Source organism: Bacillus rossius, chromosome 7 (assembly GCF_032445375.1).
Source record: "Bacillus rossius redtenbacheri isolate Brsri chromosome 7, Brsri_v3, whole genome shotgun sequence".
Lineage (NCBI taxonomy): Eukaryota > Metazoa > Arthropoda > Insecta > Phasmatodea > Bacillidae > Bacillus > Bacillus rossius.
This window is the reverse complement of record NC_086335.1, coordinates 65,874,178-65,901,065: the sequence shown is the minus strand read 5'-3', so window position 1 is coordinate 65,901,065 and position 26,888 is coordinate 65,874,178. Positions and strand designations below refer to the sequence as shown.

General features: G+C 37.3%; 1 protein-coding gene across 1 annotated transcript; it reads right to left on the bottom strand.

The window, feature by feature from the left end:
- Window positions 1-179: 179 nt before the first annotated feature.
- Window positions 180-26,412, bottom strand: LOC134534239 (telomere length regulation protein TEL2 homolog). The gene is made up of 10 exons (XM_063372524.1): window positions 26,158-26,412; window positions 25,884-25,963; window positions 24,312-24,433; window positions 19,451-19,593; window positions 18,190-18,317; window positions 16,785-16,917; window positions 15,020-15,382; window positions 14,477-14,706; window positions 13,845-14,009; window positions 180-5,503 (listed from the first exon to the last, which is right to left on the bottom strand). Exons 1-10 carry the CDS (start codon window positions 26,187-26,189, stop codon window positions 2,823-2,825), a joined length of 4,077 nt encoding a protein of 1,358 aa, XP_063228594.1. The 5' UTR covers window positions 26,190-26,412; the 3' UTR covers window positions 180-2,822.
- Between the last annotated feature and the right edge of the window lie 476 nt (window positions 26,413-26,888).

The following is a 26,888-nucleotide window of genomic DNA, read 5'->3' as shown; positions in this document are numbered from 1 at the left end:
AGCAAGAAGCTAATTCTTCCTGCCCCTAGCAACTTGTGATGTTGGCACTACCTGCTGCATGGAAGACGGGGTGGTGGCAGCACTGTGAGGCACGATTGGCTGCAACGTGGGTGCGTCCAACGGCGACGAGGGAGACGCTAGCAAGCCTGCACACAACCAGCCCTGCCACTTAACAAAACGTCTAAACAATCATACATTAAAAAATTTTCTTTTTTATGTAAGATAGAACAAAATGGTATAGCATGGTCAGCACTGCTATGACATTGTCTACAACAGGCTTGACAACAAAATAAAAATAAAGTTTGTTCCCTATGAACAGGTTTTGCAGATACATTATCCTTTAACAGCAATTTTCCTTTTCTGTTACAGTACCTTTTCCCACCTTAGCACCTGTTGCTTGTGGACCCTCAAATTAAAAAAATAATAACACTAATGGGTGTCCTACATGTTATGCCACACAGAAATTTTACAACAGACTACTCTCAGACAACAGGTAGCAAAAAGAGACTCGAATTAACTTTTTGCAACAACTCACGGCTGATCAAATTATCAATACACTAATGCCACAATTTACATAATGTTAGCTAATTGCCAATTACATTTAGGACATTTAAAAACATTGACCAATAGTTTAAACACTGTTCTCATTTCTTAAAGGATGAATTAATAAGATTAAAAAATGTTTCCCTAAAGTCTGCTCATTCTACACAATGAGTAGGGTGATAAAAATCTGATATTGTAGTCTTATTACATTACACAGCTCTGTAAAAAAAAAAAAAAACATTCGATAAAAACATAGGTACCAAAAAAGTTTAACTGCATGTAGAAAAAACACTCACTTTGCTGTTTAATGAACTGGAACCAGCAAACTACAGAATAGGATTTGCATATTCTATGGTATTATCAGACAATAAATGTAATTTCTTCGTAACACAATTGGGACTGGTTGGTTGAGTGATGTCATAGAGATGCTTACCCGTGTCTTAGTAGTTGCAGCATGCTGCAATCACCTGATAAGTAAGTTAAAGCCCAAACCATTACAAGTGCATAACTTCTTACCTACTTCTTGCCAGTTAGCTGATGCACATAGCCCAAATAAAAACACTATAATTTCTCTTATGTGAACCGAGTTATATATTTCATATTAAGCGCTCTTTCCTAACAATACAATGCAACACACTAATAAATCCTACTTGTAAAAGTTTCTTTGGTTCAGTATTTATCACGTGACACACAACAGTTCCCCTCCTGCTAAGCACTGACCAAACTCACTATTATTACATGTCTCAGTAATTTTTCACACACAATTACTTGTTCTTAATTAATTAACTTTTTTCACAATGAAGTGATTATAAACTAAAATTTCTGTTAATAGATTTAATTAAAACTGTGTATAGTTTTGAGTGATATCACATCATTTAATTTCTTAAATGTGTTTAAAATATTTCCTTTCAGAGATTAAAAACCTAAAATTTGGAAAATTTTCACTTTATTAAAAAAATGCTGAAGACATATATTAAAAAACTTTTCACAAATATGTATTTTAAAGAACTAAATTAATATTTGTAGCAACTGTGAATAAATAACTTCAAAACATTTTTTTTAAAACGAATAATGTAATCTATTTTACACTAACAGAATGCAATACTATAGTGTCTCTGTCATGCTTGGTTTACAGTACAGAATAAATGGCACCCATTTTTGCCTGATTCATAGTGCCTGGCTTTTTAACATTAAAAATATTATTTTGTATACCATTGCTAATTACAAGTAATATATTATTTTTATATTTTACTATCCATTGATTTTTATAAGACCATATAATATTATATAATGACAGAATCATTACAATTGTGATTTCTGAAAGAAAAAAATTGCTCAATGCTTAACACCAACTATTATTTAACAGGAGAAACTATTTGTCGCAGTCAGTCACTACAAACAGAGATTCCATTTAATTATAAGCTATGCCCAAACAGCACCTAAAAATTTGTAACATTAAATAATGTAAAAATATTTTTTAACAAAAATGGTTGAAACCAGTATGGCGTCTTTCAGTTACGTCTCCTTAGAAGTAAAAATGTAAATTCATCAGATGATGCTTTTGATGAAATACAACACAAAAATGTATTTATGAATTTCTTATTCCAAATTTTCCTTTACAACATGTGATTCAGATACATTTTAATAAATTTTCATTACATTATAAAGTTGTGTCTAAATTTTTTGCACTCTATGGCGTATATCTGGCCACATAGCAGACTGTATCAAGGAGAGTGCTAACAACAGAGCCCATTAAAAGCACAATTCGAACTAAGGACGAGAAACACTATACGTACATACAAACATACATAGGTAACTTACATTTATAAACTATCATATCTCTTGAACAGTTTATGTTCTAACATTATCTAATGAAGAACTAGCACTTAAAAATCATGTATTGGCAGTCCTCTGTACACTGAAAGCTATTCAATAAGGGAAAAAACCATCAGAGTAAATATGATTTAATACCGTTACATCATGCACGTAGCACACAAACAAATGTATTACTAAACACACGCTAAACAGCATTAAGATGTCCGCACCTTGTTAAAAATATAATTTATATATGTTGCACTATGAGATAAAAAAAACCGGGAAATTACAAAATCCTAGAGAAAAGTCACTGCAGGATAATCAGCAAACAGGAAAAAAAGTTTAAAAAAAAAAAAAAGTTAAAAAAAAAAAAAAAAGCGAAACTTCTACATAACAGTTGAAATATGAACCAGGATTAAAGAGCTGCTGGAATATAAAGACAGTCTACACGTCCCAGGTGTGGTTCAGAGGCTGAAGACTCGGTGGTCGAGCAGCGCCAGCACGGCAGCGGACACGGAGCGACACCCCTCGTGTGGCTCCAGCGGCCCGGCCGTGCTGGCCAGCCACGCCCGCGCCTCCGCCAGCTGGCCCCACAGCTCGGGCGAGAGGGCGGAGCGCGGCACACTCAGGGCCACGGCCCCCACGCACACGGCGGCCGCCTCGCGCACCTCGGCCTCGGCCGAACCCCGGCAGCCCCGGCAGAACTCCAGCAGCTCCCGGGCCAAACGCGCTGCCACCGGGCCGTTGGCCGCGCAGGCCAGCATCGCGGCTGCCGCGCGCAGCACGGCGACCAGCAGCAAGCAGCCCACGTCCCGGTAGTCCGTCCTGAGCCTCGCGAACCCACGCAGCAGGGGGAACAAGAACGAGCCCGCCACGGGTGCGAAGCGATTCACGAACTCCACGTGCTGCTGCCGTTTCCTCGCCGACCCGAACCTCCGCGTGTGACTCTCGATTCTATCTTGCACCGTTTTCTTACTCTCTTCCAACAGCAGTTCCTCCGGAGTTCTCTTCTTTCGTGTCGTGGTGCTTCCTTCATCCTCTCGACTCGCCTCGCCGCCTTTCCGGGGCGAGTCCCTGCCGGCCAGACTCCTGGCGGCGGAAGTCAGGACGTCCAACATGAGCAGCATCTGGGAGACGGTGTAGCTTCGACTTCCCTTGCTGAACTCCGCGGCGAGATACTCCGCGCAGTGAGGCGGGAACGCGCACACGACCGCGACAGCCGCGGCGAACTGGCGCTCCTTGAAGTCGGGCATGTAGACGGCGTCCGGGGCCGACAGGAGTATCTGCAGCAGCTCCAAGCCGAGGCTCTCGTCATCCCCGGGGAGCTGCGACGCGATTAGCTGCTCCGCGACCTTCAGGCTCTCGCGGAACCGTCCGGGCTTCTCCGTGTCCAGCAGCCCGTCCCTGAGGTCTCGCAGGTACCGGGGTGGCTGCGTTGTCTCCTCTGCCATCTCATCTTCGTCATCGTCACTGTCAAGTTGTTCCGCGTCATCACGTGACTTTCCAGATTCAAAAGAAGGCCGCTCTGTAGGCTCCACGATCCTTACAGCTGTTTCACCTAGACTGCCCTTCTTGTCAACAAGTGGCCTACAGCATTGTTCTCTCAGCATGAGTAACAACTCGTCACCAGAACTGTACTTGGACACTTCCTTCCCTTGTCCACCGCCAACAATATTACCTTCAGACAGGTCAAGATCAACAGCCATCCCCACTGCATTAGAAGTGTCATCACTTCCACCTGGCTGTTCTTTCTGTACTTTCTCCAGCGGATTGGTGGCAACCAAAGACTTCAGAGAAGATAACAACTCGGTAGTCTTCGCAGAGAGCTTGTCGTGGGAGAACTTAAATTTCCGGCTGTCATCGTCCATCTCGGAGTGCAGCAGCGAAGTGACAATTTCCGCGGTGGCCATTCCGATCGCACGCACGACCTCCAGCTGCGACTCCAAATGAACCGGGACGCCGGCAAAAAGTTTCTTCTCCACCTCCAGCCGCTGCGCGGGCGTCAGAGTTCCGGCGACGCTCTGCAGGCACAGGATGACGGCCTGGGTCAGGTAGACGTGCTGCTCCAGAGGAGCGTGCGTCAGCCCGCTGCGGTCCGACCACACCGCCAGCATCCGGCCCAGCAGCTCCCGGGCCAGGTCGCCACTCAGGGTCCCCACGAGGTTACGCAGGAGCCTGGGGTCGCGCCAGTCACGGTAGCTCATCAGCGTGAGCTTGGAGCACACCGCGTACTTCCACGCCGGCAAGTCTTCCACCACGCTCCCGAACAAACGCTTCGCCGAGTCCGGGTTCTCGCACGTCTGAAGCACCAGCACACACGCTGGTTCAACACTGGTAAGGGACAACATTCGAAATGTTCGCCGGACCACTTCCGCCGGAGCTCCGCTCGCGGTCCACGCCTCCAAGATTTTCACGAGCTGCTTAAGTCCAGCAGATCTTCCGTGATCACCAAAGATTAGAATCACTTTGCTAAGTAGCAACGACAGAGGCTCTACATTCGAACACTCCAGCCCAAAGTCACTTGCCTCTGACAGGAACCTGAAGCACTTTGCCACGTGGACACACAATAATTTACAAAAGTTGTCGTGTGTGAACACATCGGGCACGCCTCCGACGAGACTGTTGGCGACCCTGTCAGGTAGAGACACCAGCATCTGCACTGTTTGCTGCCACGATGGATCCACCATCCCACCACCACACTGTTCGAGAACTGCAGATTCTATTCCGTCGCTCTTGACGACACCTTCCAGAGCGCTGACGATGAAATCCATCTTGGAGCTGGGACCTGCGCAGTCCTTCAAAGACTCGCACAGCACGGACAGAGCCTCTTGAAACATCGTGCAGCCTGCACCGTCCACCGCCAACACTCTCTCTGCTAGCTCGGTCAAGTCACTTGGCCAATCGTGGGCAAACCACCGCACCACCAGGCTGGCTGTCGCGCTGTAGTGTGACGTCAGGAAACGGTGGACTCTAGGATTGTGCAAGTCTTGCCCGGTGAACTTCTGCGGCAGGAACGGGCCTGGCAGTGCGCTCACAACAGCGGCGAGCAAACGCTTCAGGGCCTCAACATCACACTCTTCGCTCGACGCTAGTCTCTTCGCAAGGGCGGTCAGCTCTGCGACGGAAGGTGATGTCTCTTGGCAGGCTGCAAGAGTAAAATACGCTGCTCCTCCAAGACACAAATAATATAGTCACAAAGCATTACACAGAGCTACACTGCATACCTACAGTAGGTAACAACACAAAACATCCATTTCAGAAGCAATGTCTGTTCATCACTTGCCTACACCAAAATTAAATTAATGACATTCATAGCATTAAGTTTTCATTTGCCACATGACCACATTACAACTTACAATTTACAACTTCTTAGTTTAAGTTAAAAAAGAGATAACAGTAATTTTCAGTTGTAAAATTGTTTATTTAAAGACAGTTACCAATAAATATAAATTTTTCATACGATTAATTAAATACACAACCTACAAAATAATAATGTATTTTTATTTAGATTGGAATGTTTAGGCCATCAGTTCAGCAATGTACAATATACATAGTATATGATTTCTGTGGCCACCCTTTTGTGACTCTACAGGTATATTCACAGAATGACCTGTTGGATGAGTTTTCTTTGTTGGATGGCTTCATAGCTTTTATGTGCACGCAATAGGACTGTTTGGCACATAAAAACACAAAGGAAATCAGAGTAAGGAAGATACCATACTGTTTTCTACTTGATACCCTTGGTACTTTCACTGCTCGCTATAGTAAAACTAAACATAATTGTTCATTAATAAATCAAAATTTTTTAAAACCATTATGTTTATATACCTGAAAAATATTTTAATAAAATCATAACCCAAAATAACATTCAATAAGACACAGATAATTTATAGAAACATATGTGAACATTGAAATAATTATAACACTAATTCAAAAATATTAATAGTATTAGAATAAATTTCACAAAGAAAACAACAAATTTTTATTGATAAAAACATGCATCCCATATCATTATCTTTTTAAACAATTATTAAAAAATTACCACTAATTTGAAAAAAAAAATGGATGAAAATTGTTCATTTTCAATTCCACTCAATCTTGCCACTTCACAATGCTTTAATACCTCACTCTCAAGAGATTATTAACAAATAATCACATGCTGCAACATAGCTCATAACTAAAGTAGAGAACAATTTTTTTCCTTATCCACTAAAATGTTGTTCGACTTCCCACCACTAATTCACCATCATCTTTTTGATTATGCAGTGAATGGTACTACACCTCAAGTAATAGACTTCCCTTTACCGCACTAGATTTTTCCCAAATTTGAGAGAATGTCTCTCAAAGATTCATTAAAAGTTCTCTCCAAATATTTTTTTTTTTAATGCTGCTTGAAGAGTAACACTTACTTTCTCAAATAATGGTATTACATGAAGCAAGGAAAAAAAAAAGCTTTGTTCAGATCGGAAGACAAAATCAAGACATAAATCCACTTTACGACACATGCATAAACTTTGATTTTTAAGCAAGGTTAGTCTTCCTTTTTGGTTGCCAATGCAATTCTCTCGCTGCCAGAGACTTGTCCAGTTTCTGGATCTGGCGTGGGCAGGTTCTTGAATTTTAGGAATCTTGTTATATTCTATTCAGTAGCCGCCGTGTGTTCAAAGCGGACGGTCGTGTGTGTGCGATCGCGCTCCGTGTATATCTGTTGTTTTGTGACAAAATCAGTATTAATAATTCGCTACTTAATCAGTCTGACTTCTTGGGGTTCCCCTCAACCCTAAATGATGCGTGTACTTTTAATCACGATCTAACTCATCCGAGTATGTTTCGATCACCCACGAAAAAAACTCCTACTAATGCGACGGGATCATGTGATAAACCTATGTACGAGCTACGTATCGAACCATTAAAGTCAGATCAAATAAATATGGAAGCTCTATATAATCTAGTGAATTCTCTAAGTGTCAAAGTTGATGAACTAAAAAGTGAGAACCTCGTGTTAAAAACGCTACTCCTTGATTCCAGAGAAGAAACTGTCAAAATTAGGCAAGAAATGATACAAATAAAGGAACATTTATCATCAGGTAAAGACCATAATGCAACTTATAGTCAAGTAATTAAGAATTCTTCCACTCACAAGACAGCGGAACGTGTAATTTCTCAACGGGACACGGTAAACCGCAGCCAGCCGCGTGACCTACTTACCAGTCAGCAGGAATCCCGATGCGTCATGAGACACGATGACAAAGAACGTGTCGACAGTACACCATTCACGTTAGTGGAACATAGGCGCAAGTCCAACACAAGAGATACCATTGACATTAAACGTTCAACGGAAATGAAGAAAACTCCTATGAAAATTGGGATTCGTAACATTTCCACACTTAAAATGATACCCAAACCAGCACCCAAAAGAATGAAAGCTCTTTTTGTGACTCGTTTCGACCCAAGTGTACAAGAACAAGAAATTGTAGAATACATCTCAAGTGAACTGAACTTAGATCATATTAAAGTAACGAAGATGAAAACTAAATTCAATTCATATGCCTCCTTCCATGTTCAGGTTTTAGAAGAGGACTTCAGTCGAATTAATAACATTGTGTTTTGGCCCAGCGGCTGCCTAATAAGCCCCTTCTATGGTAAATTACACCCACAACAAATCTTGAGCAACTCATCCACTACCGAGGAACTAAACACCTCTACCTGCAACATCGCAACTAATTCTACTGCTATTTCTAAGCCTACATCTGCTCCTACTTCTGCCTTAGCGCCTGGAGGGGCTTCTCACTAGTTCAGTGTGAAACTTAAAAATGAGGAGTTTATTTTATTTTATCAGAATGTAAGAGGCTTGAGAACCAAAACAATTGAATTTTTTGAAAACATCTCGCGTAGTGATAATGATTTAGTATGTCTAACTGAAACTTGGTTCACCGATAATAGTCTGAATTCTCATTATTTCAACAATAATTACCTTATTTACAGATCTGATAGGGACCCTGTATTAACTTTGAAGAGTAGAGGTGGTGGTGTCCTGACTGCTGTTAATAAACATAAATTCAAAAATGTAACATCTACGCATGAATATGACTATCCAGGAATAGAAGCTGTCTGGATAAATATAAGAACACATGATAAACCTTTAATCATTGGGAATATCTATATTCCCCCTCAAACAACTCCTTCAGCTTACACTTCATACTTTGAGGCCCTTGAAGATAAGTTTGTGAATTCTGATGTCTCTTTATTAATAATTGGTGATTTTAATGTTCCAGGCATTGTCTGGCCTCAATTACATACCCAAAATATAGTTCATTCAAATATTAAGTCGAAAGCCAGATCATTAATCAACTTTGTATCAGCAAGAGGTTTAATTCAGCTTAATCAAACTCAACCTTCGGCCCAACTCTTGGACCTATGTCTCACTAATATTGAATCATGTCTGGTTAGCAAAGCTCTGGAACCACTAGTTAAAGAAGATAGCTTTCATCCTGCATTAGAGATAAACTTCCAATTTGATATGTCAATAAACGATAATACACCGTCTTCATATAAAAACTATAAGATTGGTGACTATCTCGGCCTTTTTATTGCTCTTAGGGACCATGACTGGTCAATTTTATACAATTCTAAAAATATAAATACCATGGTTGACTACTTAACGTGTACAATGAATGATCTTATAGATTTATTTGTACCTACTACTATTAAAAAGGCTAAAAAATATCCCCTATGGTATTCCAACCAACTAATAAAATCTCTTAAGAAGAAATCGCACTATCATAAATTATATAAACGAAATCTGAATCCTTTTTACTATTTATTATTCTCAGATTACCGTAAGGAAACTAAATCACTTATGTGTAGGGATAAAACAAACTGGCTTTGTAATATTAACAATAAAATTAAGCAAAACCCTAAAAAATTTTGGAATTATGTTAAAATAATGAGAAAGGGTTATAGTCAGCATCCCTCAATTAAAATTAATAACTCAATTACGGATAATAATTATTTAATTGCAAATTCCTTTGCTGAATATTTTTCAAGTGTCTATGTTACTACAAATAACACAAATAACCAAAACATATCTCCTTGTTGTTCATTCAATATTCCAATGTCTAATATCTCGATTAGTTTAGTCCTATGGAGTATAAAAACCTTAAAATCTACATTGTCCACAGGACCTGATAACATACCAAATTTTATCATCAAAGGTTGCTCCTTAATCCTTGCTCCTCTCTTACAGCATATATATAATTTCAGTATTCTAAATAGCATCTACCCTGATAAATGGAAAATTGCCAAGGTTATTCCTGTACACAAAAAGGGCAAAACTTCTATTGTTTCAAATTATAGGCCTATATCCCTGTTAAATGGATTTGCCAAAATTTTTGACAAAATAATATTTAAACACTTAGCGTTTAACGTAAATAATAGATTGTCTGATTCACAGCATGGGTTCAGAACAGGTAAAACAACCATGACAAACTTAGTCTCCTTTCTTAATCCTATTTATTCAGAAGTCATCACACGTGGTCAAGTAGATGTTTGTTACTTTGATTTAGCTAAAGCTTTCGACACTGTTAATCATCAAATACTACTAAGTAAATGTTCCAAAATTGGGCTAAGTGATAAATATTTATCATGGTTAACAAGCTATTTAAATAACAGAAACTTTTATGTTTCAGTACAGAATATAAGTTCAGATCTCCACCCAACTCCTTCTGGCGTCCCGCAAGGTGGCACACTATCTCCTTTACTTTTCAATATCTACATTGATGATATAATATCTGGATTAAAGAACTCAGTTGGCACTCTTTTTGCCGATGACTTAAAGATATATAGAAAAATCTCTTCATATCATGACAGCTATCTTCTACAATGTGATATTACAGAAATTGCAAATTGGTGCACAAATAATTTGGTCAATCTAAACATGGAAAAAACTGCTATCATTACCTTCTCTAGAAAAACCTACCCATTGCAATATGAATACAAACTTGATAACTCACCTATTAAAAAATCTCAACATGTCAAAGACCTAGGAATTTTACTGGATCAAAAACTATTTTTTCATCTTCACATTGAAAACATTATCTCGGTATCTAACAAAATACTTGGTCTAATTAAATTTATCACCTTTAACACCTCCAATATTGACTCTATTCTCTCCCTCTATACAGCTCTAATAAGATCAAAACTTGAATATGGTTCTATTATATGGAACAGCATCAATAACACTGATATTGAAAAGCTTGACAGGATTCAATCTAAAGTATCTGACTATATTAACAAAAAATTAAATACCATCAATAACATAGATTTAAATTCCCTCCTTGGTTCATTATCAACTAGAAGAAAGATCTTAGATGCCATTTTTGTCTTCCATTGTTATTATGGTAATCTTATATGTCCTCATATATTTGATGTTACTGGCATTAAAATTCCTTCTTTTAATAGCCGTAACCCACCTTTTTTGTGCACACTTTTAAATACAAATGATATTATATATAGACTTGTTAACAATTTTAATATGTATGTTAATCACTTACAACCTACCAGAGAGAAAAAACTTGTTAAAAAAATTATTATTTCGGCATCCAAAGATTAATTATCTTTATGCTCTAATGTTATTACCTAAATTATTTAATACCAGATGTATTAATCTAAGGATACCAACTGTATTTTTCCACATAATATTATATGTTCTGTATTTATACATTTATTACTCTCATGAAACATTTTTGTTATTTTAAGTACTTTTCAGAAGTTAAGCACTCATATGGATATTTGTATGTTATGTTGTCTTGTCTTTGTTTGTCCTACTTTTTGTTGTTCTTATAATTTATTGTTCTGTTCTGTTACTGTATTTGTTTTTTTTACATGTCTTACATGTTGTGCCCACCGTTGGAGCCTTGTGCTGTTGGTGTGGCATGTAACAAATAAATAAATAAATAAATAAATAAATTACTACCGACCGGGATGATTTCGGAGCTACCAACACCTCTTCCTTGTAAAAACTTGTCAACTTCTTCCAAGAAACAGCCATCTTGTGCACAAATGCTTCAGTATCTTCTTAGATATTCATATGCAATGCAGATTTTGACATTTCTGCAGCACTTCCGTTTAGCACTCTTTACTGAATAATAAACTATGTGTACTAGTATCCCAACCACTTTCACTGGCAAAGTTGAAACAGCTTTCTGTGCTGTCAAGTTTATCAAACGACAAACACAAACTATTATGACTATTTCTACATGTTTCTCCTTTAGTATAGTAATGCAGAAAAAACATTCTTACAGCCTACCATTACAGGTGAAATATCTGCACAAAATGCTATGCAGTGGTTAGGAGGCATATTTTTAAGTTCCAAATGTGAAATCATTAAGTTTCCAATATTTTGTCCTGTAGAATCACTGTCTAGGTAAGGAATGGAAGTGCTCACTATTTTAATTTGAATATTGTAAAAAATAAATAAATAAATAAAGTTACTACTAAAGAATAAAACTTAGAATTTGTGTCGTTACTTCCACCTGTTGCTACATACATGGGTCTGACTGCAAATTCCAAAACAACTACGGAAGTTGTACCGGATGCCGGTTCATTCACAATGCAAGTAGCTTTTGTCCAGCTACAAGCTGGCAATTTCAGAGTTTAGGAACACTTTCTGAATAAAGCATCAGCAAGATTACTTATTTATGGAAGAGGGGGGGAATAGTGAGACACAAATAATTTCTAGGAAGAAGAGGGGGTTTAAGTAGTGGTGAAGTTGAAACGCTGCGAAAAACAAATGATTGTTGCAAGGAAAAAGAGGGGAAACTGCAAATAAAAATTAATTTTTTGGAAGATGTTGGTTAGGTGGATACGTGAGAAACAAATATTAATAGGAGGAGGCTAGCAAAGTAGCATAAAAAATAATTATTGGGAAGAAAAAGGGGGATTAGTTTTTCAAAGAGAGAGAGAGAGAGAGAGAGAGGGAAGGGGGGAGGGGGGTGGTGAGTTGTGTGAAACAAATAGTTTTTGGGAAGAAGGGGTTATAGACAGAAAGAAATTATTTCTATTTCTTTGTTCTCCTCTTAACTTTTAACATTCAATGTGTAATAAAAACTATTTGCATGATTACTTTTGGAATTTTTACCACTGTTAACATCACAACTACATACAGTACAAATAAAAATGTATCCCCTCTTTTTCAGTTTTATAAACATGGGAAACTCAGTACTGTATGCATCCCAAAAATTTTGAAATTATTTGTTTTAAGTTCATTTCACTCATCTTCGCACACAAGAATAATATGTCTAAAAAATCTTAACCAAACCAAACTCTTAACAAGAATGCCACCATTGGCGACAGACAAGAAAACATGTGGTCTTGAAGAAAACTGGTAATCAGAACATACATGAAACGTTGATATTCATTTTCAGCTAGTTGTTAAATAAAAAGATGTAAAGATGAAGATTATAAAAGTACAATTTTCTTAAAGCCAGACAAAACTCTTTCAGACAAACTAACTGCACATTCGACAACTACAGGAAACTACATTCCTACATATAACCTAATTTTCTCATTGGCCAGCAACAGCCAATGGGAGACATGGATTAACGTGGGGAAGACACGTCAATAGGTTTGTTTTACTCAGTCTCTTTTAGTCCGTTTAACTCGCTGGGCGCCCTTGCGGGTTTTACTTGCTGGAAACAGTATGGCGGATGGCTGTTCCAACTTATTACAAAAATGCACTTTTATGGGACTTTTTGAGATACAAACGAGGGTTGCTTCATACAATTGATGGCCTACATTCACAGGCAAATATATTACAGTTAGTGTAAAGTATGGTAAATAGAACATGTTTTTAATGGAGTGATGCAGGATATGGCCTAAGAAACACCAAGAAATAGTCAACTGTCACAAAGATAAGTTCTTATAATTACAGGTGCACCACTGTGTACGAATGGTTCCTGTTTATTTCAAAACTTCATGAGTATTTTAAAGGAACCGAGACAGGAACAAAAAAATCTTGGAACTACAACGGCCTAGTTACTTCAATAGCTAATATGTCAATAGCAGAATGCACAACTTCATTACCATACATCAATATCCAGTCAGTTAAAAGTGTAGGTGTTACATATCAACAAAATGCAGTTACTTTTATTTATTACTAAGCAGTAAATTAACTAATATATTAAAAATAATGTTGAGCTATTGTAAGCAAAAAACTCTTCACGTTATGTTAGTATCGAGTTTAATTTTTTTTACGTTCTAATAATAGGTAAGTTTGATGCAAGCTAACCACACATCATAATCGCCCACATGCACTTAAGACTCCACCTTTATTCTGCTGCCCAACCCCAGACAACCACAGACGTTCAACAACTAGAGGTGAAGCAGTGTCTACGCACATGCCGTAACTGCACTGACGCACTTAGATCCCAACTTCATTCCGCCACCCTAACCCCAGACACAGACCTAACCAGCCGGCCAGCACGCACCTGTAGAGTTCAGGTTTGAGTCCAGGAGCCCGAAGAGTCCGGCACTGCCGCCGAAGGCTGCTGCTGGAGAGGTCACGGAGGGCGTGGGCGGAGCAGCGAACCCTCCCACAATGTCCGAAAACAAGTCCGTGTTGGAGTTACTCGAGCCAGCAGATAACCCGGAACCTGCTGATTTCACATGGTTGGCTTTAAACATGACTTCCTTTACCATCTAAACAATAATTCACACACAAAAATAGAAGTCTTCTAAATTCTATACTGTAATACTGTTTAGCTGAAGACATCCTGATAACACTGGCCAGTTTGAACACCAAGGAAAGTGTAGCTGGTATGTACAAGTAGTAAGCTTGAATCAAGCACTTTTAGAAGTACCGATAGGCACAGATAATTGATGCATCTGGACATATAAAGATGTCACTAGGGCATAAATTTGTACTTACAGAAATATGAGGTAATATTTACGCCAATCTGAACATTTTTTAAACCTTGTCGAAAGCTGCATAGTATACAACAGAAACATTGCCAGTTTTATGTGATAAATAGGCATGATGTTGATACATAATTAAAATATTAATGGCTTCTCATTTGGAAATGTATTGTGCCCCCTGACCACAGAGACAGTCTGGTGTCACCTGGGATGCTGCCGTTGGCGAACGGCGACGCGGAGAAGCCAGCCGGCTGGGGCGGGAGCGACGCGGGCGGGGGCGCGGCGTGAATGGGGAAGGGCACGGCGGGGAGTCCCGGGATGACGCTGCTCGCCGCGGCGGAGCCAAACAGAGACTGCTGCGGGTTGGAAGACGCCGGGCTCGCGCCGCTGAATGCGCTGCTGAAGTCCGCAAACTCGCTGGTGGTCACTGTGCCGCTGCAAGTGAACATGCTCGTCAACTACGATTTATAATTGTTATTTAGAGCCTGTCTCCTATTCCACCCACCCAACATTCAAGAACACAGTCAGAAGTATTTTATACAGTGAGCTTCTACAGAGACAGTCAAACCTTGGCCTGACCCAACAGACCTGGTGATCCAAATGCAAACTAGGTCACTACATGACTAGGTAGGTATCTGGTTTAAAAATCAGGGAAAATGGGGGAGTAATGAGCCACGGTCTGTTGTAAGAAACCATCCCAACTTTTCCCTGGAGTATTTTAATGAAATCAGAACAGATGGACTCTCACTTGTTGGTTTCGGGGCCCTGGAACGCCACGCTGAAGTCGCTGAACTCCGCGCCGCCCTCCGACCCGCGGGGGTCGAAGTCGTCGTCCCCCGGGCCGGGAGCGACCGGCGTCCTGCCGCCCGCCGCGGGAGTGGCCTGCCCCTCGGCGCCGCGGCCGTAGTGGAGCGCCGCCCCCAGGTCGATCTTCTTGACGGGCCGGGCGGGGCGCGAGGGCGTGCTGTGGTTCGACTGGCCGCCCGGGTTGGCGCCCTTGCGCTGCTCCGACGAGTCCACGCTGTCGTTGTCCCTCTCCTGGTCCTTGTACTCGTTCGGTCGCTGCCGCCCCCCGCCACCGCCTCCCCCACCCTCGCCCTCGCTGTCGTCGCTGTGAGCACCAGCAACACCCGGTCATCTTTTACTTGAATTAAAACACTACACCATAACTTCATTTAGTTCAAGTACTATAGTGTGTTACAAGACTACTTGTTCAAGCACAGTATCTTCACAGGATGGCCACTCTACTGGCAAAACAAAATTCCAGGATTTTTAAGGTTCTAAGAAATTTCATAAAATGTTATTATTATAATAAAAATATAAGTAACTAAGCTAACAACGAGGTTTCATCAACACTGAAACCAAATTAACTATTTAATATTTGATATTTTGTAAAATAGAAAGTATTTGTGTATTCTGTGATAAAAGTGTATTTCCTGAACATAATTTAGTAATGTTTAAACTATGACAGAAGCAATCAACAGCAACATTTTATGAAAAGACAGCACTGGTACAAATAATACAGCCAACCATGGGGAAACAAAAAAAATTACTTCAGCAGCTGCCAGGGATGAAAACAGTTTACACAGTAAAAATATAATGAATGATTAGCTTGATAAATTAAAATTCTCACCAGTACTTTATTTCAGTTGGGTGATAAAAAAACCTGTTCCTAACTTTAAAATTCTTCATAGAGAACCTTACAATCACAGAAATCTGCACATAGTGAATTTTCATGTAAATGTATTTCCCTACTTGTCCATCCTCTTTTTCTACTATTCACTAAAAAATCATTTTAAAACTGGCCAATAGAACAAATGTACGTAAAAAAAAAATTATTATAATGGTAAAATCTTAATAAACAAATGTATGTTCTTTTCTTACGGTAGCCATTAAAAAAATTAACGAATATAATGTCTAGGACCTGGAATGATGGGGAAAATGGGGGGAAAGGGTGCCAGCAGGTGTAAGGGAGGGAAAAGGTGCTGTGCACCAGTTCACACTCGGTAGAGCAAGAGGGACCTCAAGGGAATAGGGTTTCACCTACATGGCGAAATGAGCTGTTGTAGAATGGTCGCGCTCTGGCCTAACCCCAGCTTATTATCTTAACACGTGTCGCATTCCTAACATCCGCTGCAGAAGTTCACCAAAAAATAGCGGAACTGACGCAGTTTGCACGCACGACATGTAGTTTTTTTTTTTTAACTAAGCTGTGAACAGCACTCAAAAATGGCTATCAGCGCTCAAACTGGCACGAGTAATGCAGTTTGTAGGCACGACGAAACAGTTTTTTCAACTAAGCTATTTTCAACTTGCTAGACAAACAAATAAATCCCGATGGCTTCGAAAAATTCACTGGTTTCTCAAGGTTTTCCTGGCACACAAAAAATTCCTGGCTGAATCAAGGTTCCCCGATTTTCACTGGTTTACTACCAGTTAATGAAAGCTCTCTGCACGACTATCGCAAAGCAAAACAAAAAGACATATTGCTTCATAGTTAATTTGTGTGTTACCTGTTGTTGAACGTCTCGTCAAAACCTTTTCCCTTATTTTTGGGGTTTGACCAATTATTGTCCGGATCCCAGTCTGCATACTCGTCCTTCTTGTTGAATTGTGGTCCTTCGTCCCAAGTGCCAATTCCACCTCCTTCAAAAATATACATATACTTATAGAAAATAAATGGACACAAACAAACCAAAAGTATACAATACATTTTTAAATAACACTGAGTGCAAAAATTACAAATTACATTTCAATACACTACTAGGCAACTTTACACTTCTTCAATTAAAATTGAGCTGTTCCTCGCCTTTTTTTTTATAATTTAATTTTTCTTCTTTTTTTGGCTTTATATACCCACCTATCAGGATTTCACCAATAAAGTGTGTTCCATTGTGCAACACCTCTTTGATTTACGAATCCAGCCTTCTGCGACAATCTTTGTGAGTGAGGCCAGATATCTCATTGGTATCAAAATTTTAACAATTGAGAAACTAGTGTGAACCATGACATGAACATAGTGTAGCTTTTGACATTTTTTTTTTGTTTGGGACCTACTTAGTTTACAGAGAAAGACACATTTTTTAACTGCTGCGCAATCGCAGTCCTGCATGGAAAAAGTTAGTTTTTTTTTGTGGCCTCACGATCTAGTAACTGACAGTTAGTTGCTGCATTGAGTTCTACCATAAAATCCTGTGCAGCTTATAAGTACTGTGCAAAATTTTAGCAAGTTATGTCTATTGTCTAGTAGAAACTGCATTCGCGAGTATTAAACGGAACAAAATTTAATACTGACATGGACAATGGTGTTTGTTTGTACATTTCGAGAGGCTGTTAGAATGTGGTATTTTAAGTCATCATCATCATGATAAACAACTTGGCGAGGTCGCAAAACTTACGTAGGACTCGAGTAATAAAATGAACATGGAGCTCTTTCCCCAATAAGAGGGTGAACCTGTCAACTTTATTTGGCCTCCCCATTGGAATCTCTTTGTACGAGAGTGGTTAAACATCGAAATCCCTGACCATCGGATTGGTCTTAATGATCGAGACGACAGAGCTCTTTTTTGCTGGCTTCCGTGTTCACCTGACATAATGCCATTAATTTTTTCCCTTTGGGGCTTTATAAAATATTTTGTCTTAGTTCCGCTGCACAGATTTGAATAGGCTATTGCTTCTATTATCCCTGACTTGTTAACCAAAGTTGGACTTTAGATTGGATGTGTACTGTATAACTAAAGGTGCACATATTGAAAATTTTTAAGAAAAAACTAGATTAGTTTACCTTCAATTTCATGTATGATTTGTTGTAAATAGTCTAAATTAAACTGTTATAATATACCACTGAAACTGGGAAATTTTCTTTTATGGACATCCCGTATTTGGAACCTAAAAAATTACAAAAGCACCAATACTTACCAAACCTCATACCCATGGCATCACTTGACATTCCAACATATTTATCCTTGTTTTTCTTTGCTTTCTTCCTTTCTTCTCTTAGTTTATCATCATCTTGAATAAATTCTATTAAGTCATGAACCTTATGCCTAAAAAAAAAATTCACTACATAAACAATTTGTAATACCACATAAAACTTATCACTAGCACTCACAACCTTATGGGAGGTGAAGTATAGAAAGAAACTAACTTATGTCCCATTCTGAGTACGGTATTCATATGCAATGTTTTGACTACTGATAAGCTAATGTAGCTCATTTTTGTATATGCATAACATCTGCTGGTACATATGTAACATTAGGACCTGTCACAATATAATTATACTACCAAGTTGAAAAACAAACAAATCAAATACATTAATATAAATATTATTTAATACGTTGTGAGATGAATTTCATTCATACGTTAAAATATTGAATACAAAAACTTTTACAATTAAATATCTTACTAAGTAGCTAGAAAAATATCAACCAATAATTAAAAACAATACAATTTCTTCCCGACTAGTAGTGTTAGCTATTATTTTAGACAGAGCATTTTCTTGAGAGATGTGAAGCTTGAAAAAGAGCTTACACAGTTCAATAGGTTGTAAGATTTTTTTTCTTTATTTTAATCATTCTCATTTAATTTAAAAAGAGTTTATAGGTTTTGACTAAGTAGTCAGTAACTATACATGTTTTCTATCACAAAATTTGAATTGCAGGTGGTATAAAAATCAGCATTATAAAAAAATGAGCAAACAAAGTAAAACATTTCTAGTAGCTAGTGTGTCTCTCTAGATACAACTGAAATTTTAACATTGCATAAAATACTGTTTAATCATTGTCTCATATGCCATGTTTATTTTTTGTTTTTCATTTCCTCATCACTGCTACAATCCAAGGACTATTTCTATAAATTAAACCCAATACCTCTCCTGGATTTGTAGTTCTGTATTTATAACAGATAATTAGCAAGTGCAATAAGAGTACAAATAAACACAAGTGATAATAATTACATACACTTGCACAACTTTTTGCATTCATTACATTACACATAATGTGTGAATATTGACATAACTACAAATGCAAGGGAGGTATTGTGTAAAAATTTACAAAACCACCCCTTAGTGCAAATAACAACATGATTAAACTATCCACTTTCCTGAATACCAAGCATGGAGATCAACACGCAAGCAGTGGAAAATGTAAGTCTCAATATATCGTTACAGCTGTTAACATACCTAACGTTAATTCCTTGATCTTTCCCAAATTCATCTACATATGTATAATTTTCGAGGCTTCGTAGATCATATATGTGCTCTCTCGCTGATGTGACAACACGTTCTGAGCCATTGCGGACAAGGTAGTTCAACAGCAGCAAAGACTGTAAACAATAGAATATACAAAGATAACCAAACCACATATATAATAAATATATAAGGCAAGTCCTGACTGACTAATTAAGCCATAGGCTTAACGCTATAGTTGGAAAGGTGAAATTTGGAGAGCATATTTATTTTATTATGCAGGTATCATTTAAGGAGGGATTTTTTTAAATTCAGCCTTTGATGGGGGAAAGGAGGTGGCGAAGTTTATATGGAAAATTGTATGGAAAAAAAAACTGATTGGATTAGCTTGAATTTTGATGTTATTGTTTCCTGACACAATTAATCAACTGTGTATTTTAGCTACTTTCGAAATTCAAACCCTAAAGGGAGAAAAAAAAGGGGTGGCAAAGTTTGTATGGAAATATAAAAAAAAATTGGTTAGATTTACTTGAACCTTATACTAATGTTCTTTAATCAATTAATTATATACGTATTTTAGTATTTTTTTTTTAGATTCAACCCCTAATTGAAAGAGGGTAGCAAAGTTTGTATGAAAAATTAAAAAAATAATGTAAAAATTACTTAAAACTTTGCATAATTGCTCCTAGACACAATTAATTTAGTTATTTTGAAATTTAATCCTTAAGAGATTTTCGAGTCTATGGTAGTAAAAAGATTCCGCACTTCGGAGATGCTAATTTTCGTAACCATTGTCTTATATACTTAACCTATAACAACATATTAATTTCATAAAGGATTTGAAACTCAGCAACATGTAATACATTCCCCACTTTGCGCCCACCGGTGCCCCTGAGTCCTCCCAAGAATTTACGAATATTCACAAAGTTAACATCGCCAGGTCAACTACCCAAACGGCACACATCACTGTCGTTGCATGCTACAGCAACCATGTACAACCAGAACATTCAGTTTTCTCATGGAGAATAGTGCCATCTATGCATGACACATAAGGGCGAGTTCGAAGCAATGAACAGAACACTTTAAGACATCAGGGACAGTGATGAGACTGACGGGTGGAGTTACCCTGCTTCTGGTTGAAGACTTTCGACAGACTCTTTCTGTTGTACCTGGAGGAACCCAAGCTGACGTGGTTAATGTCAGCCTAAGATCATAACATCTGTGGCCCGACATTAAAAAAAAAAAACTGTCTCTTAACAAAAACATGAGGGTCCATTTAAGAGGCGACATTTCTGCTGATTTTCCAAGCCGATACTCAAAATAGTTAACGGAGACTATCCTGAGTTCAAAGGAAAAGTAGGTTTCTATCCACAGTACTGAATACAATAGCTATTTTTGGATATACAGATGCAGTCCAGGGACTGGCTGCGTGAACGTACCAAACTGACCCCCAAGAACCACAGTGCTGCTGCTGTTAACGACATTAAACAAGTACATATTTTGAAGCATCAGAAATGGAACACAGGTCTGTCAGTTCAGTGTTGCTAGCATATGAAGCAGTCCACTATCCGGCAGAGTTCCTTAACAGCCTTCTACCACTTGTTGGTCTTCCCAAAGGAACCAAGTAACTTATGCATAAAGTTATGGTTAGAGTAAAATCTAGCTACATTATTTTTGGTTCATTGCATTACAGATGCCAGCACAGGATAAAAGGAGGTAAGTTCTATTTATATGAACCAACTTTACAGATTTCCTAATCACTTGGTGTATGTTAAGTCGAAACTAAAATAAAAAATTGTCATTTGGCTCCTTTTATATAAAAGCATTCAATTGCAAGTAATACAGGAATCATGAATGATTTTGATAAAATATCAAAGCAAGGAAAACACAAGTGATGTTGGGAAAGCGGTAATCTTTTAACACGTAGCGGATGCCACACACACATTATCTACCACCGTGTACACAACTCTGACCTTGAGAGCGGTTGGAACACTGCATCTGTAAACACATCAAACATATTTGTTTGTAGCCCGCCTCCCTGGGATCCTGGGTGAGTGACGCACCTGCGGATCTACAATCTCAGCCACATGATCCCTGCTGACCTATGAGCTATCACTCATCAGGCACATGTGCACCTGGGTTTCAGTTTCCAGGTGTGCCTCGTCAACAGAGAGAAAACTCAAGCAACGGTGCTTCATATGTGTAGCTAGCAATTACACTGTATGTGTAAAATACATGAATATAAATATGCCTGTATATTCATTGTTTATAATAAATCATATGTTTCAGAACTTCCATTACATTTGATATAATTTATATGCAGAGATTGACTAGTGGCAAGGAAAAAGAAATAAACTTTTATCAATTACTTTGTATATTGCTAAATTTTACAGGAGTCATCTAAAAATACATCATGAAAACTGATAATTTATATATATTTTTTCTGGCTAAAGAAATTAAAATGTTACTGTTAGAAGGAAAACTTGACAATATTTATGTTAAAATTCAGATAAAAATTTTTTTCTGAAAACATATGTTTACTTTTTTTAACAGTTTGGCTTTGATCGTCATTGATTTTTGTCATTGTGAAATGAAATCATTTTCCCCTTTGAGTTAAGACTTTAATAATAATAATAATAATAATAATAATTATTATTATTATTATTATTATTATTATTATTTTCCCTTCGTACCTATTTTGTAAACATTTCCCAAGATTTTGTATTTTTTACATGTTATTACATACATAAAATTACAATATGTATAATATGTATGATACTAGAAACTTAGTAAAACAACCATTTAAAGTATAGAATGTTTCAACACCACTGTTAATATTTTTAACTTAGGGGCCTATTGTGCATTATTTTATTTTTGACCCTTGACACCTAAGATTCTGATTGGAGGAGTGTATTCGAGGTTACTCTCTCCGATTCTAATTTGAGATTTGGATTCAACAAAATTGTTATCTCACACATCACTAATTTACTACCCTATACAAATTACACCATAGCTAATAACCAGTTCTAATTTTAGCTTAGAGTGACTACGATGAACTCTTATTTTCTGGCTATATAAAAATTTAAATATTGTTTATTTCAGGGCTTGTCACTCTTGACACTGTAAATCTCATCAGAGGAGGAAATGGAGAGAAGAGGTAATAGAGCCAGACCCAAGCACTTACTGCAAGCATCAACTATATTAGCGACAAAGTTTACGAGTGACGCTTGTTTGCCCAGAGGAGGCTTATCTGCATGTTAACTCTTCAAAAACCGCACACAAAATAATTAATAAAACAACCTATGCCACAATGTTTCAAGGGTGGCAGAATATCAGACAGAATGATATTTACTTTTAAGTTTTTTTTTTTTCTGTTTTTAATAAAAATAGATACGTAGATAATATATAACAAAAATATAATTTTTTTTTTTCAGTAGACCATTACAGAATACTTTATAAATGCCAAAATATCTCTGTTAAGTTGTGATATTATCGTAAAGTATCATCCAGAGGAGAATAATTAAAGGGTGGAAAACTGAAAGCCAGAATAAAATTTGATGCTCTATCAATGTTTCATACTATAGCAATAATTTAAAGAACCAAAGTAAACAAAAAAAAAAAATCCTCACGTGTTTTAAAATGCACTGCAATCACACCAGAGTTTCAAGAAAACTTGCAACATTTCATTTTAGACTCCACAAAGTGTATTCAACAAAAAAATATTAGCTGCGGTGCCTACGTACTTACCTCATGAGCAAACACAAGAAAGTCTATGCACAAAAGAAGTTGCATCTTGCGGGTGCCAGCTACACAGAAGTACGACAGCAGAGAAATAGGTCAGGGGGGATCATCATTTGTCTTGATTTACCTCTACTTGCTCGCTTCCAAGAAAAAATTGTGGGATGTCAGAGAACGGGAGAGGGAGATATTTCTGAAGACCTTCCAGAGATCTCCACGAGATAGCAGGCCTGAGAGCTGCGACCTTCGACAACCTCGCCCTAAAGGAAGCTCTTCTGCCACTGTCTTGCAAACTCTAACCCACTACTATATACACGACCAGGCTGACCACGCAGTGTTTATGAACCAGCATTTATGAACATTCAAGCCAATTTGCAGCTGATTCTGATGTATGCCTTGTTTTTAACTTGCATCAATCCTCAGTGATTTCAGACAACATTTCATGGTTTTATTTTTAGATACTTTCAGTATTACTGTTTTTATCCTCATAAATTTAGTGTTTTCATAAATACAGTGAATTATTCCATTTTTAAAATAAAATTACACTAAATACATTTTTCACCAAAACAGTATAATCTTGAATGCTAAATAATGCATTCTAACAAAAAATAATAATTTGTAAGAAGCATATCTAGGACATAATTACTCAGGACAGTAAAAATAATTTAGTAAATAATTTAGTACACATCCACGTGTTTAGAAAATGTACCAATGTCAGTAAGATAACGATGAGTAAGTAAGTAACAAAATCACCCAATATAATTTTTTTTTTATATTCTGGTTTGGTAAAAAACATTTTGGTACAAACTTTATGGTAGATAAGAGACATTAATTGAATTTAATAATTTAAAATATAACATTCTTATGAATAATTTTTATGATTTTAGTTGAATTTCAATGTTGCATTAACTGGCATTTCTGTGTGATATGTAGAACTGACACACTTTTTTTAGGGTTATTTTGGTTTTATTGCAATTTGCCATAAATTATTGTCCCTAAAAATTATGCGAAACAACACCCTGACGTAGCGCAAGATGAAATAAAGGGGTGATTTGGATACGTACAAATAATAGGAATATGTAAAATTTATTTAACACTTAAAACAGGGGGAGCTCACCTTGTAGGTTCTACGCCAATTCTTTTTGTTGTCTTGCAACATTCTCTTCCACAACATGGTCATCACTTCCGGAAAGTGTTCATACATGAACGTTGACTGAGCAATTTCTTGCATAAGTACTCCTACATAACACAACAAATGATAGTCAATAACACTTTTAGCATGAATTATTCCTTATATAAAGAACAGCATGAACTGTACTGGTCTAAAAATAAGCAGACCTAAAATATTTGCTGAACTATCTATCTATTCATCACCTTAAAATAGGCTATATATTATTCACTTTGGCTATAACAATAAGTACAAATTAATTCTAATGTTCTTCAAATAGTAATTAACAAAGTTATATTAAGTATTAATTTTTTTTTTTATTCTTTGTTTCCAAATATTACTAAAAATAATACTACACAAATAACAACACTTAAGTATGAACTCAACATCACAACTTTGCTGCATCATAAACATTGCCTCGCATGAAATTTTTTTATTTTATTTTCAATATTTTATCTCATCATTGTAAATTTTACTGTTCCATTTATCAACGAATGCTTAGGTTGCATGTAGCAATGATTTTTTTTTTTTTTTTTTGAGGAAACTATAGGTAGATGCAAGATACTGATATTGTTTAAATTGACAAAAACCAAATATATAATAATACACATGTTTCTTTCTCGTATAAAAATGTGCAAACTTAGTACACCTCAACTAGTGGCAACCCTGTAACATTTAAATGGCTGCAGAGTAGGCTGGATTCTCTAGTACTTGAAAAACATTTTCCATTTTTACTTTTTTTCACAAACTATTAGGACTTAAGGGCCCCGCCTACCTGGGCACACGTACGGTGTGCAGAACTTCAGGAAAAACAACGCGATTTCAAAACTACTCAAGACATCCGAGTGGGGCCTATTTACGAATAGCATTTAAGAGTTCGCTGAGGGCCGAAAAGTACTTTTAATTTCGGATTAAGTTTTTAAACTGTATTTTTAGAAGCGTTAAAATGCCTAAAACGTGTGTTTACAGAGTAACTTTTAAGGCATAAAACAATCAGTACAGATTCTTTAAAGCACTTAAGGGGCTTGCATAACACCTTTATCTTCATTTCTCCACCATATAATGTTACGGTCACCGCTCAAATTTCACAGTTATCCTGTGACGACCAGACGAATGTGCGCCAGTTCAGAGACTTGCGCTTAGAGGCTATACCGCGCTGGAAGCACCAGCGAGCGTCGCGCTTATCATCCCGCCTTACTAACACACATACACCCCTGACGAGGCGGGCCCCTTAATAAACCATCCCTCTTTTTAGGGAAGTGAGTAAGAGTGTGAAAAACATGTTTTCTGATTTTTTCCTTTCAGTTCTAAAAAGCCACGACGTCCAATAATTACCTAGGATATTACACTAAATTTATTCAGGTGCTTATAAAAACAGCAACTTCTACTTTTCAACTTCATCTTTCGTGTACAATCAAACGTGACGAAATAAGCTGTTCTTGTCACAACTTCAATACAGAACACAGACAATATGGTTAACTTACTTTGACATAAATTATAAGCTCAAAATAAAACACTTACCTGTGGGACCCCAAGCATCGTCATTCGTTGCTTCTCTGACTTTTGCCTCTATTTCAGTGTAGTTCATTACAACATTGGTCCTAAAAACAAAAAACCAAACCATATAACCTAAATTTAAAAAAAAAAACTTTGATAAACAAATTTAAAACCGCACACAAATGTAAGTGAAATTATATAAATTACCATACTACTACAATACCCAACGTATATTACAGTGGAACACAACAAATTCTAGTTAAAATTCAATGAACATTTCTGTTCCTTGAATACCTACACTTTATCTGCAAGTTCTCTTACTTTCCACATAGTGAAATGTTAATTAGAGAAAAATAAATGAGAAATCAAATAAAAATTCAACAAAAACACATTCTCAAGATGCCATCGAAATAATCTACTACTTGACAGATATGTACATGCAAAAATTACAAAACATATAAAACATCATGGCTTCCTAGATAGTGGCCACAAGTGAAAGTGTAATCGCCAAGTTGTCAAGTTGATCACGTGGAATATAAGGCAATAACATTATGGCTGTACTGCAACATGTTTGTTTTGACAGTTTAATTATTTATTATTATTTACGATTTATTTTATTTTTGTTTGCTCTATGTATAATATTATCTATTTTCAGAAACGGCAATATTTGGTTATGTATGTCTATGAAAAAGTGATTCTTTGGATTTTTACCGGACTATTTGAACGAGGTATTGTTGATACCCCTCTAAGGACTAATGGACTTGAAAACTGTAAACGGTAAAATTAACGCCGTAATTTTATAATGTAAATTATTATTTTAATATTTATGTATTTAAATTTTAAGTGAAATTTTGTTATCCGCGCAATTGTTGCGTTCGGAGTTTACGTTTTCGGTAAGAAATTATGTACCTGAAACGGTCCTTTTGGCCAATCACGGGCCACCATTTAAAAGTGAGTCTTACTGGTTATTTTGAGGAAACTAGTAAGAAAGAGAGTTCTAGAATGGCCAGCTGAATGAGCGGCAACTTC